The 13,406-nt window shown below is 45.8% G+C and overlaps 1 protein-coding gene across 1 annotated transcript in view; it reads left to right on the top strand.

Moving 5' to 3' along the window:
• The first annotated feature begins 7,652 nt into the window (after positions 1–7,652).
• snx6 (sorting nexin 6) overlaps positions 7,653–13,406 on the top strand; it is a 14,344-nt gene continuing 8,590 nt past the window's right edge. The window contains exons 1-5 of the mRNA XM_071515685.1: positions 7,653–7,668; positions 7,867–7,917; positions 10,212–10,316; positions 12,245–12,355; positions 12,461–12,582. Coding sequence (XP_071371786.1) covers positions 7,663–7,668; positions 7,867–7,917; positions 10,212–10,316; positions 12,245–12,355; positions 12,461–12,582 — 395 coding nt within the window. The 5' untranslated portion in view covers positions 7,653–7,662. The remainder of the gene's footprint in view (positions 7,669–7,866; positions 7,918–10,211; positions 10,317–12,244; positions 12,356–12,460; positions 12,583–13,406) is intronic.

Genomic DNA, 13,406 nt, shown 5'->3' with positions numbered 1-13,406 from the left:
TTACTGACTGTTACTGTGCTGTCTGTTACTGAGCTGACTGTTACTGACTCATTGTGCTGACTGTTACTGACTGTTACTGTTACTGACTGTTACTGTGCTGACTGTTACTGTGCTGTCTGTTACTGAGCTGACTTACTGACTGTTACTGTGCTGACTTACTGTGCTGACTTACTGACTGTTACTGTGCTGACTGTTACTGACTGTTACTGTGCTGACTGTTACTGTGCTGTCTGTTACTGAGCTGACTTACTGACTGTTACTGTGCTGTCTGTTACTGAGCTGACTTACTGACTGTTACTGTGCTGACTGTTACTGACTGTTACTGTGCTGACTTACTGTGCTGACTTACTGACTGTTACTGTGCTGACTGTTACTGACTGTTACTGTGCTGACTGTTACTGTGTTGACTTACTGACTGTTACTGTGCTGACTGTTACTGCGCTGACTGTTACTGTGCTGTCTTACTGACTGTTACTGTGCTGACTGTTACTGACTTACTGTGCTGACTGTTACTGAGCTGTCTGTTACTGACTCATTGTGCTGACTTACTGTGCTGTCTGTTACTGACTGTTATTGTGCTGACTGTTACTGACTGTTATTGTGCTGACTGTTATTGTGCTGACTGTTACTGACTTATTGTGCTGACTTACTGACTGTTACTGAGCTGACTGTTACTGACTGTTATTGTGCTGACTGTTACTGAGCTGACTGTTACTGAGCTGACTTGCTGTGCTGACTTACTGTGCTGACTGTTACTGACTTACTGACTGTTACTGAGCTGACTTATTGTGCTGTGCTGACTTACTGTGCTGTGCTGACTGTTACTGTGCTGTGCTGACTGTTACAGACTGTTAGTGCTGTGCTGACTTACTGTGCTGTGCTGACTGTTACTGTGCTGTGCTGACTGTTACAGACTGTTAGTGCTGTGCTGACTTACTGTGCTGACTGTTACTGACTTACTGACTGTTACTGAGCTGACTTATTGTGCTGTGCTGACTTACTGTGCTGTGCTGACTGTTACTGTGCTGTGCTGACTGTTACAGACTGTTAGTGCTGTGCTGACTTACTGTGCTAACTGTTACTGACTTACTAAGATGACTGGTGCTGACTGTTACCGCCGTGCTGACTGTCACTGCGGTTATTGTGCTGACTGTTACCGACTGTTACTGTGATGACTGTTACTGACTTACTCAATGCTACTGTGCTGACTTACTGTGCTGATTGTTACTGACTGTTACTGTACTGACTGTTACTGTGCTGACTGTTACTGTGCTGACTTACTGTGCTGACTGTTACTGTGCTGACTGTTACTGTGCTGACTTACTGTGCTGACTTACTGTGCTGACTTACTGTGCTGACTTACTGTGCTGACTGTTACTGTGCTGACTTACTGTGCTGACTTACTGTGCTGACTGTTACTGTGCTGACTTACTGTGCTGACTGTTACTGTGCTGACTTACTGTGCTGACTGTTACTGTGCTGACTTACTGTGCTGACTGTTACTGTGCTGACTTACTGTGCTGACTTACTGTGCTGACTTACTGTGCTGACTGTTACTGTGCTGACTTACTGTGCTGACTGTTACTGTGCTGACTTACTGTGCTGACTGTTACTGTGCTGACTTACTGTGCTGACTTACTGTGCTGACTTACTGTGCTGACTGTTACTGTGCTGACTTACTGTGCTGACTGTTACTGTACTGACTGTTACTGTGCTGACTGTTACTGTACTGACTGTTACTGTACTGACTGTTACTGTGCTGACTGTTATGGCTTACAGCTCTGCAGCAGAGTGTTTACAGTTCTGCTGGTGGTTCTGTGAGCAGAAGCACTAGATGGCAGTGTGGAGTCTGTCAGACAGAGGGGCGGGGCCATGTCTCACCAAGCTCCGCCCCCATCACTCCTCCAACCTGAGCGTCTTCCAGACAAATCTATAGCAAACATCTTATTCAGTGAGTTCATACTGTCTGTCAGACACTTTGTCCTAGCATGTCTCAGAGAAACCCCTAAGTCCAGCTGCTGGAGCTTTACTGTCCAACAGACAACTAACAATTCATTTGACTGGAAGACGCTCAGATTGGAGGAGTGATGGGGGCGGAGCTTGGTGAGACATGGCCCCGCCCCTCTGTCTGATAGACAGATGGGGGACAGTTTGACTCAATAGCAGTGAGGTGGTTTGTTAACAGAAGTGTTTACATACTCAGAAACTCAAGTTCTGTTCTGGATATTTCTCATCACTAGAAAATGACCTTAACTGTGCTGACTGTTACTGTGCTGACTGTTACTGTGCTGACTGACTGTTACTGTGCTGACTGACTTACTGTGCTGACTGTTACTGTGCTGACTGTTACTGTGCTGACTGACTGTTACTGTGCTGACTGACTTACTGTGCTGACTGTTACTGTGCTGACTGACTGTTACTGTGCTGACTGTTACTGTGTTGACTGTTACTGTACTGACTGTTACTGTGCTGACTGACTTACTGTGCTGACTGACTGTTACTGTGCTGACTGTTACTGTGTTGACTGTTACTGTACTGACTGTTACTGTGCTGACTGACTTACTGTGCTGACTGTTACTGTGCTGACTGACTGTTACTGTGCTGACTGTTACTCTGCTGACTGACTGTTACTGTGCTGGCTGACTGTTACTGTGCTGACTGACTGTTACTGTGCTGGCTGACTGTTACTGTGCTGACTGTTACTGTGCTGACTGCTGCCTCTGCATGATGTTCAGGTTTTATTATTTTCTGCAATTTCTTCATTTCCTTGCTCTTGTTGCTGTATTTCGGCCAGACGGTTTTACCAGCTACAGTATGACATCATCGAGCCCCGCCCAGCGAACCGCAGCGTTACAGTATGACATCATCGAGCCCCGCCCAGCGAACCGCAGCGTCACAGTATGACATCATCGAGCCCCGCCCACAGCGTTACATTGCTGTTCATGCTGCTCTCTTCAGACCAGAGAAGAAAAACTCTTCTTCTTCACTTCTTGTCCAGGATGAATCACCTTCTCCAGCTCCAACATGAAACATCTGAATTCCAGGCCTTAAAAGGTCCTAAATCCTGTGAAACAGCCGCGCAGGCTTCCATCAGCTTAGAGGTCTGAACAGACAGAAACCAGTCGGTAAGCAGCCTGCTCACTGAGCCGCCTGGCTTCTTCTGCAGGTTTAAACTGGTCAAACTGCTGCTGAACTCTGTTCATTAGAAAGTGTTAAAGTCTAAAATTCAACAGAACAGACGATCTCACTGGGTGACGCTGAGCAGAGGAAGGCTGGGGATCCAACACACACACACACACAGACACACACACAGACACACACACACACTCTCAAACACACACACTCACACACACACACACTCTCACACCCCTGTCCTCGCCCGCAGGAGAATCTGATCCTCCTCTCTGCTTCTATTCCTGGCTCACATGCCTCTCTGTTCTGTCATCACTGTCCACAGATGGCAAAACTGGAGAGAAGAGCTGAGCGGTGACTGGGAGCCAGTTCAATTCCAAACTAAACCAGTTCAACACCCAACTAAACCAGTTCAACACCCAATTAAACCAGTTCAACACCCAACTAAACCGGTTCAACACCCAAGTAAACCAGTTCAGCACCAAACTAAACCAGTTCAACACCCAAGTAAACCTGTTCAACTTGAAACAAATATGTTTATAAATGCAATGATTCTTTCTCACATAACATACTGTTTAACAAGCTGGGGGCAAGCCTGCTCATCCACACTGAAGCCCATAGAATCACTATATAAACAGACAATAAAGACATTGGACAGGAAACCTGTTAGATACCACCACTGCAATATTTTAAGGAAACATAACCTTTTGAGCTGGGAAAACATTATCACCTTTGCAAATCTCTGTCTAGTTTTCAAAATTTTACACAACCTAGCACCTCCTCCACTCGTATCTTCATCACACCACTGCCACAGTCAACTGGACCCACCAGAGCCGCTGTGAGAGGAGACTGGTCCATCCATCCACACAGAGCACATTCAGCCAAACAGCATTCTCAGTTAAAGCATCTCATGAGTGGAATAAACATAAGAAAGTGCAACACCTACAGATCGTTTTCCAATCACTTGAAATCATGGCTCATTAGTAATCAACTATGCAGTCACTAATTCTAGTCGGACACACTTTTATGTGCACTGTCCCTGTCAAATAAACGAATAAATGAAATGAACTGAACTAAACCGGTTCAACACCCAGCTAAACCGGTTCAACTCGAAACTAAACCGGTTCAACACCCAACTAAACTGGTTCAACTCCAAACTAAACCGGTTCAACACCCAACTAAACCGGTTCAACTCCAAACTAAAACCATTCAGCACCCAAACCAGTACCATGAACTATTCTACTGTTCTCTCCTTTGGTCCAAAGTCTGTTCAGAGGCTTCTAACCTGCCTGAAAGCTTTCCTGCTGCTGTTCCTCCTGCTGTTCCTCCTGCTGATCCTCCTGCTGATCCTCCTGCTGTTCTGTTCCCCCTGCTGTTCGCCTCTGCTGTTCTGTTCCTCCTGCTGTTCGTCCTGCTGTTCCTCTTGCTGTTCTGTTCCTCCTGCTGTTCCTCCTGCTGTTCCTCTGCTGTTCCTCTGCTGTTCCTCTGCTGTTCCTCCTGCTGTTCCTCCTGCTGTTCCTCCTACTGTTCCGTTCCTCCTGCTGTTCTGTTCCTCCTGCAGTTCTGTTCCTCCTGCTGTTCTGTTCCTCCTGCTGTCCTGTTCCTCCTGCTGTTCTGTTCCTCTTGCTGTTCTGTTCCTCCTGCTGTTCCTCCTGCTGTTCTGTTCCTCCTGCTGTTCCTCCTGCTGTTCTGTTCCTCCTGCTGTTCCTCCTGCTGTTCCTCTGCTGTTCTGTTCCTCTGCTGTTCTGTTCCTCCTGCTGTTCCTCCTGCTGTTCTGTTCCTCCTGCTGTTCCTCCTGCTGTTCCTCTGCTGTTCTGTTCCTCCTGCTGTTCCTCTGCTGTTCTGTTCCTCCTGCTGTTCCTCTGCTGTTCTGTTCCTCCTGCTGTTCCTCCTGCTGTTCCTCTGCTGTTCCTCTGCTGTTCTGTCCCTCCTGCTGATCCTCCTGCTGTTCTGTCCCTCCTGCTGTTCCTCCTGCTGTTCCTCCTGCTGTTCCTCCTGCTGTCCTGTTCCTCCTGCTGTTATGTTCCTCTTGCTGTTCTGTTCCTCCTGCTGTTCCTCCTGCTGTTCTGTTCCTCCTGCTGTCCCTCCTGCTGTTCCTCTGCTGTTCTGTTCCTCCTGCTGTTCTGTTCCTCCTGCTGTCCCTCCTGCTGTTCCTCTGCTGTTCTGTTCCTCCTGCTGTTCCTCCTGCTGTTCTGATCCTCCTGCTGTTCCTCCTGCTGTTCCTCTGCTGTTCCTCCTGCTGTTCCTCTGCTGTTCCTCCTGCTGTTCCTCCTACTGTTCCGTTCCTCCTGCTGTTCTGTTCCTCCTGCAGTTCTGTTCCTCCTGCTGTTCTGTTCCTCCTGCTGTCCTGTTCCTCCTGCTGTTCTGTTCCTCTTGCTGTTCTGTTCCTCCTGCTGTTCCTCCTGCTGTTCTGTTCCTCCTGCTGTTCCTCCTGCTGTTCTGTTCCTCCTGCTGTTCCTCCTGCTGTTCCTCTGCTGTTCTGTTCCTCCTGCTGTTCCTCTGCTGTTCTGTTCCTCCTGCTGTTCCTCTGCTGTTCTGTTCCTCCTGCTGTTCTGTTCCTCCTGCTGTTCCTCCTGCTGTTCCTCTGCTGTTCCTCTGCTGTTCTGTCCCTCCTGCTGATCCTCCTGCTGTTCTGTCCCTCCTGCTGTTCCTCCTGCTGTTCCTCTGCTGTTCTGTCCCTCCTGCTGATCCTCCTGCTGTTCTGTTCCTCCTGCTGTTCCTCTGCTGTTCTGTTCCTCCTGCTGTTCCTCTGCTGTTCTGTTCCTCCTGCTGTTCCTCCTGCTGTTCCTCTGCTGTTCCTCTGCTGTTCTGTCCCTCCTGCTGATCCTCCTGCTGTTCTGTCCCTCCTGCTGTTCCTCCTGCTGTTCCTCCTGCTGTTCCTCCTGCTGTCCTGTTCCTCCTGCTGTTATGTTCCTCTTGCTGTTCTGTTCCTCCTGCTGTTCCTCCTGCTGTTCTGTTCCTCCTGCTGTCCCTCCTGCTGTTCCTCTGCTGTTCTGTTCCTCCTGCTGTTCCTCCTGCTGTTCTGATCCTCCTGCTGTTCCTCCTGCTGTTCCCCCTGCTGTTCCTCCTGCTGATCCTCCTGCTGATCCTCCTGCTGTTCCTCCTGCTGATCCTCCTGCTGTTCCTCCTGCTGATCCTCCTGCTGTTCCCCCTGCTGTTCCTCCTGCTGATCCTCCTGCTGTTCCTCCTGCTGATCCCCCTGCTGATCCTCCTGCTGTTCCTCCTGCTGATCCCCCTGCTGATCCTCCTGCTGTTCCCCCTGCTGATCCTCCTGCTGTTCCTCCTGCTGATCCTCCTGCTGATCCTCCTGCAGTCTCCTGGTCAGAAACTTTGAGCCACATGATGTTTCCTCCTCTGTTAAATCAGAAGAGACTCGGCTCTGATCTGATGAAACACTGACATCACTGTGAAGCCAGACTGAAGTGAGCAGCAGCTCAGCCGATCTCTATTTCACTTGTCTAGTTTTTGTTTTACAGTATTATCTCTATCATCACTTTTGATCTGAATATAATCTGTATTTTTTAAAATACACCTAACAGTGATTCTCTAAAAGCCTCTGCAGCCGCAGAGTTTCAGTTTCAGTTACTGAATTTCAACACGATCAGCTGTTTTGTTTAAACAGAGTGGAAATATGAAGAAATACTAAGACAGGATGAGTGTTTTCTTATCTTTACTACTCCATAGTTTTAGAAAATATTTTGCTAAATATTGAAAGCTATATATATATATTTGATTCTCCCTGTTTGTCCAAATTAAATTCTGCTGTCAGTTCAGAATCACAATCAGATTTATTTTCGGCAGGTACATTTTCACATACTAGGAGTTTGACTAGGTGAGGTTGGTGCAGTGCAGCATACAGACATTGACACTGAATTTAAATATCAAATGTCAGAGACAAAGAAGTAAAGAAAGAAGAGATTCCTGAAAATAAATACAGTATGTACAATACAATAAGTGGCTTTTTACAAGGGCTCAGTAGTAAGTTGCAACAGTTTGCTCATTGGTGGGAAATCTTCACACACACACACACACACACACACACACACACACACACACACACACACACACACACACTTGCTGTCTGTTCTGTTCAGTTCAGATCTCTGCTGCCACCAGCCGCTGTTTGTTTGTATTGCAGCTCAGACTGAATGGATTCACCGGTTTATAAAGCGGTTTCTCCCTGATGACTAAAACAACACAAACATCACACATTCACCAGGTCAGCCGCCCCCACCCCCCTCCTCCATTCAGTATTATACAGTTATGAGTAATGCCACTAGTTGTAATAGTAGTAGTAACAAGAACATCACCTGACATGTTAATATAGAGTATATACTATTTTACCATACATTATTTTACACCTAAATATGTATTTTACAATACATATTTATTTGGTAAACATATATTATATGGTATTGATATTATTTATAGTAGTTAATTATATAATAATAATAATATTATTTCCCAGTCAGTCTGCCTGGCTGGCCTCCGTGACGTCACACCACTTCCTGTCTCCACCCGTTAGCAGCCATGATGGTGAGTTTATCTCTTCTTTGCTCTGCTGCTTTTCTTCTTAATTCCTGCCTTTACCGGACACTTTAACCGGAGTGTGTGTGCGAGAGAGAGGGTGTGTGAGTGTGTGTGTGTGAGTGTGTGGGGGGGGAGACAGTGTGTGAGTGTGTGTGTGTCAGTGAACGGGCCGGTTAACAGACTGTTTATGTCTCTCCTCCGCAGCAGGAAGGGCTGGACGACGGGCCCGACTTCCTCTCCGAGGAGGACAGAGGAGTGAGTTTCTGTCTGTCTGTCTGTCTGTCTGTCTTTCTCCTGTCTGTCTGCTTCAGTCTGACCGTGTCGGTGTTACTGACTGATCTGATTTACCGGCTGTTTCTGCTCCGCCTGTCCGGGTTTAGTTACAGCTGCTTCACCTGTTAGCTCAGCTTACCTAGCCTTAGCCTTAACGTTAGCTTCATGCTAGCTAGCCTCCTTGTCAGCCTCGGCCGTCGCTGTAAAACAGCCTCAGGCTTCTGGAAAGTGTTTCCCAGCTGAATGTCCAACAGTTAATCTGCTGGAGTCTGTCAGGCAGCAGGCCGTTAGCGCTGTCAGCTAACAGGCTAACAGAGCTAACAGGCTAACAGGCTAACAGGCTAACAGGCTAACCTGTAGCAGAGGCTCAGCTAGCCGCTCTGTAGCAGACAGTCACTTCACTTCATGTCGATCCCCTTGAGCTCAGTCTCAGCCTGCTGCCTGCTGCTGGCTGCTAAATCTTCCATTAAGCTGTCACATGCCTGTCATTTACACACACACACACACACACACACACACACACACACACACACACACACACATCAGAGAGTGGAGTTACTTGCTTCCTCTGTTCTGTTGTTAATTACAGACACTGGCAGCTGTCCAGTGTGTTCAGACTGTTCCTCACACCGCCGACAGCAGCTTCACTTCTGTCTGCGTCCAGTTTAACAATGCATGCTGTATGGAATTATAGATTTATGAAACAGTCACTCATTTTTTAAAATCCAAACTTGCTGAATAAAAAGCCATGGAGGTGATGTGACAGTAGAGTGTTTCTGAGGATTATTTCCTGTCAGCTGACTGACGGGACTCAGCTCGGCGAAATCAGGAGAAAACAGAAAGATGGATTCTCTCGCTCTGTGGAAGTTTGTTTTTCTTACTGGAGAAGAAGGGATGAAGGAGGAGAACGAGGCTGATGTCTGAACTATGCTGACTGTGTGCAGAGACACACAGGAAGCTGCTGCCAAACGTTGCTTTCATCTGCTGTTTAGTAGGAGGATCAAACCAGGAAGTGAAACGATAAACAAACATGGCCGTCCTGCAGCTTAACAAGCTAATCTGACGAGCTTCATTCACTCAGTTAGTCTGTGTCTGTGTTTTCTTACTGCTGACTGACACACAACTAGTTTTCTCCTTGTTGAGGAGGTTAAAGGTCACCGTTGCGTCAGAACTCAGAGTTTCTGACGTCATCGCCTGACTTTGGAGAGCGTTCACGAGAAATGTCCACGTAGGAAATGAGTTTTCCAGATACGTCTGATGACACCAGAACATTTCCTCTGAGGCTGTTTTGTCATGACATCACCGTCTGCTCCTGGTCCAAGCTGTTATGATGCCAGTTACACCAGATACAGAGCAGATCCAGAGTCAGTGGGCAGAGAGCGTCATGTTATCAGTTCAGATGAAACCACAGGAAGTCTTTAATGAACTGGCTGCTTTTTAATCACCTTCATTTAATGCATTTTCACTTTTTTTTCCTTTTTCTGATACGGTAAAGCAGAGTCACATGACTTGGACTTGAGTCACATGACTTGGACTCGAGTCCCAGTTTGAATTGCTTGAGACTCGACTTGCTGCATGAAGAGAAGACTTGAGACTTGACTTGACTTGGGTTCTGGTGACTTGGGACTTGACTCTGACTTGTACTCTGATGACTTGAAAAGGTTTCTAAAGTCTTGACTTGAGATCTTGTGTTTGTGTAAATGACTTAGATTGAAAGTGATGAGATTTGTTCCAGCAGACGACTGAATTTAAATTCTGTTTTCTGAATTTGTATGGAATGATTGAATTTATAGAAGTTGAAACTGATTATAGAAATCAAACTCATGATGCTCTTACCAAGTTTTTATCCTATTAAAACCATATTGCATTGAAAAGTCCTAGATATTTAGTTTTCTTTAAGATATTAAATTGATACTGGACTCTTGATTTGTTCTGACTTGACTTGCTGTTCTACATTTAGACTTGGGACTGGACATTAATGACATGGACTTGGCTTGGACTTGACTTGGTAATCTACATTTAGTCTTAAGACTCGTGCCTCAAGGTTTAGACTGACTTGGGACTCGAGTGAAGTTGACTTGGCACTTCGCCCCTTTGGTTTAAAACAGTTCTATACAAATTAAGATTATTATTATTTATAAAGTCGATCTGAGCAGCAGACTCATACTGGTTAATGTCAGTGTCTGGTTGGTTATTGGGAGTCATGCTGTGTGTGTGGTGCATTGTGGGATGCCCAACCTGTCTCCCTGCCTGTCTGTCTGCCTGTCTGTCTGCAGCCCCGGGCGGTGAACGTGGATCTGCAGACAGACGCCACGCTGCAGGTCGACATCTCCGACGCCCTGAGTGAGAGAGACAAGGTCAAGTTCACCGTCCACACTAAGGTAGGTGTGTGTGTGTGTGTGTGTGTGTGTGTGTGTGTGTGTGTGTGTGTGTGTGTGTGTGTAGGGAATCAAACCCTCAACCCTGGCAGTGTTGGTGCCTTGCTCCACCCACTGAGCTACCGAAGTTATAGTTGTTGTTGTTATTATTATTACAAATACTTAATTTTTGTAGCCAGCGGAGTTGTTTGGTTCCCTGTCTGTCCGTCTCTCTGCCTGCCTGTCTGTCTGCTGTCTGTCTCTGGCTGCGGTCGAATAGTCAAAAAAACCCGTCCTAACTCCTGTTCCTAACCACTTCTCCTGTTCCTGTTCCTAACCACTTCTCCTGTTCCTAACCACTTCTCCTGTTCCTGTTCCTAACCACTTCTCCTGTTCCTGTTCCTAACCACTTCTCCTGTTCCTGTTCCTAACCACTTCTCCTGTTCCTAACCACTTCTCCTGTTCCTAACCACTTCTCCTGTTCCTGTTCCTAACCACTTCTCCTGTTCCTAACCACTTCTCCTGTTCCTAACCACTTCTCCTGTTCCTAACCACTTCTCCTTGACCTCGTTGGAAAACATCATGAGGTGAAGGAAAGATGTGAAGGAGAATTCATAAGGACTTAGGAAAAGACAACCGCGGTGCTAAGAGAATCTGACTGAACTGACACTAGACTACGTGATTATGAGACAGAGGATGTTAATGAGGTGGATCTGCTGTGTGAAACTGCAATGATCTGAAGATGGACGACTAAAAGCATCTCAGATCCTTCTCCCTGTGTGTTCTTACCGTGTTTCATGCAGGCTGTGTAAACCTGGACGACCCGGTGAAAAATATTACTTCATCACCAAGGTTGGAATTGAAATAAAAAAGGAATATAGGCGACCAGTCACTAAAGTGAAAGGAAATGGTTTTCACATTGAGAATGGTTTCTCACGCTCAGCCTCCTGTCCACTCATATTTATCCACATGAATCCCAATTAGTATGATTGTATAAAAATAATTGTTAAATTCATGCAAGATAGGCATAACATGTTAGGCCTACAGATCTACTACTGTACATATCATCATTCTTAAGTTTCAAACATGTTGAATTAAAAACATCATCTGGCTAAAAACGTCTCATATCCCTTTTTCTTGAAAGACAGACTTCTGTGTTATGGTTAATATGCTGATTATGATCTGATTATAAGCCTGTGCATATAACAGCTTAAGAACCACCACACAACTCAGTAAACACCTTGAAATGTTGACTTGATGCTTTTGAAGTAGTTCTGGCTGATCCAGACTTTATTAAGGCAAGAGCTTCACATCTGAGACTGAAGTCAGATGAATGAATGATTTTCCTAAAGCTGCAAGACAACAAGCTCAGAATGAAGAAATAACTAAAGCAGCCTGAGCAGGTTCCTCTACAACGTGAACTTCACTTTGATCATTTTACAGCAGCAGAGTAACGTTCATAGTTCTCCTCTGGGTTTAACATGTTGTTCAAAACATATTAGCATATTAGCAAGTTATGGCATAAGATGGGAAATGCTGAATAAGCAGCGGTAGCGTGATGATGATCTGCGTCTCTTGTCGGTCTGATCGTTTGTTTTCGTGAACGGCCGACCGGTGTGTCGCTTGGAATTATGGGACGGCATCATCTCCTTTCCTTTGGTAAAGGATGGTCCTGTGTCTCCTATGCTAAAGGAGCATAGTAAGTAAGGAAGTATTGAAGCACCTTTCCTTAGTGTTTAGAGAATTCCAACAGCTCTTATCACGGCTGCCACTTAGATACTTCCGGGTCATTTCACTCAGTTAGGAACCTTCCTGAGCAAAAAAGACTATTGGACCACAGCCCACCTGTCTGTCTGTCTGTCTGTCTGTCTCTCTGCCTGCCTGTCTGCTGTCTGTCTCTCCGTCTGTCTGCCTGTCTCTCTGACCTGCTGACTGACTTCCTGGTTCTACAGAGCACGCTCCCGAACTTCAAGCAGAACGAGTTCTCTGTGGTCCGGCAGCATGAGGAGTTCATCTGGCTGCACGACTCCTTCGTGGAGAACGAGGACTACGCCGGCTACATCGTGAGACTTTACACTTCACAACTTTACACTTTACGCTCCAGCTCTGTTTCCCAGTGTGTGCTGAGTGTGTGTGTGTGTGTGTGTGTGTGTGTGTGTGGTCCGCAGATCCCCCCCGCCCCGCCCAGGCCGGACTTCGATGCGTCCAGAGAGAAGCTGCAGAAGCTCGGGGAGGGAGAAGGATCCATGACCAAGGAGGAGTTCACCAAGATGAAACAGGAGCTGGAGGCGTGAGTGATCCCAAACTGTGTCCCTGCTGGCCACCGTACGCTCTCTCTGACCATCAGCCAATCAAATCAAAGCAAAACAACGACTGTATCAAACAGGCTCCTGATTGGCTGCCCTAAACTCAGCGGTAGCATTTAAACTTCCTGGATGTTCAGCAGTCTGACTTTAGGTCCGGGTCCACACTAATCCGGATAAATCTGAAGACGCTTCTTTATTTCTCCGTTTTGTCCTTCCATCCACAATCATTACTGGCGTGTGAAGGTCATGTGATCGCAGGTGTGTCACTGTCATGTGATCCATCCAGGCTGCGTGTGGCTGGAGAGCAAGGTTATTATAGTTTTGCATTTTTCATTAGTTTTTATTTTTATTTCGTTTTGAGTTTTTGTTTTCAATTTCAGTTTAGTTTTAATTAGTTTTTAAAGCGGGTTTGCTAGTTTAGTTTAGTTTTTATTTTTTGAAAATGCTTAGTTTTAGTTTAGTTTTTATTAGTTTCAGTGTTAGTTTTAGTGTTTTTTTGTAATATGGGGTATTTGTCAGGGGCGAGATTCAAAAATTCAAAATACCAGGCTTATGTATGAAATAAATTGACAAAGACAAAAACTCTATTCTCTATAATTTTAGTTTATTTTAGTTAGTTTTGTAAACACACAATACAGTTTCAGTTAGTTATCGTTTTTTTGTAAAGCCTCGTTTTTATTTTTATTTCAGTTAACGAAAATGTTTTTTCACACCTAGTTTTCGTTATTTCGTTAGTTTTCGTTAACGATAATAACGTTGCTGGAGAGGCGGCCCAAACTCTCTCACACAACACACAGCAGAGAACAAC

This window comes from Centroberyx affinis, unplaced genomic scaffold (genome assembly GCF_046629955.1).
Source record: "Centroberyx affinis isolate AG114_WGS23_722 - 3 ecotype Tasmania unplaced genomic scaffold, CSIRO-AGI_Caff_v1 ptg000030l_1, whole genome shotgun sequence".
Classification (NCBI taxonomy): Eukaryota; Metazoa; Chordata; class Actinopteri; order Beryciformes; family Berycidae; genus Centroberyx; species Centroberyx affinis.
This window is presented reverse-complemented; position numbering and strand designations above follow the sequence as displayed.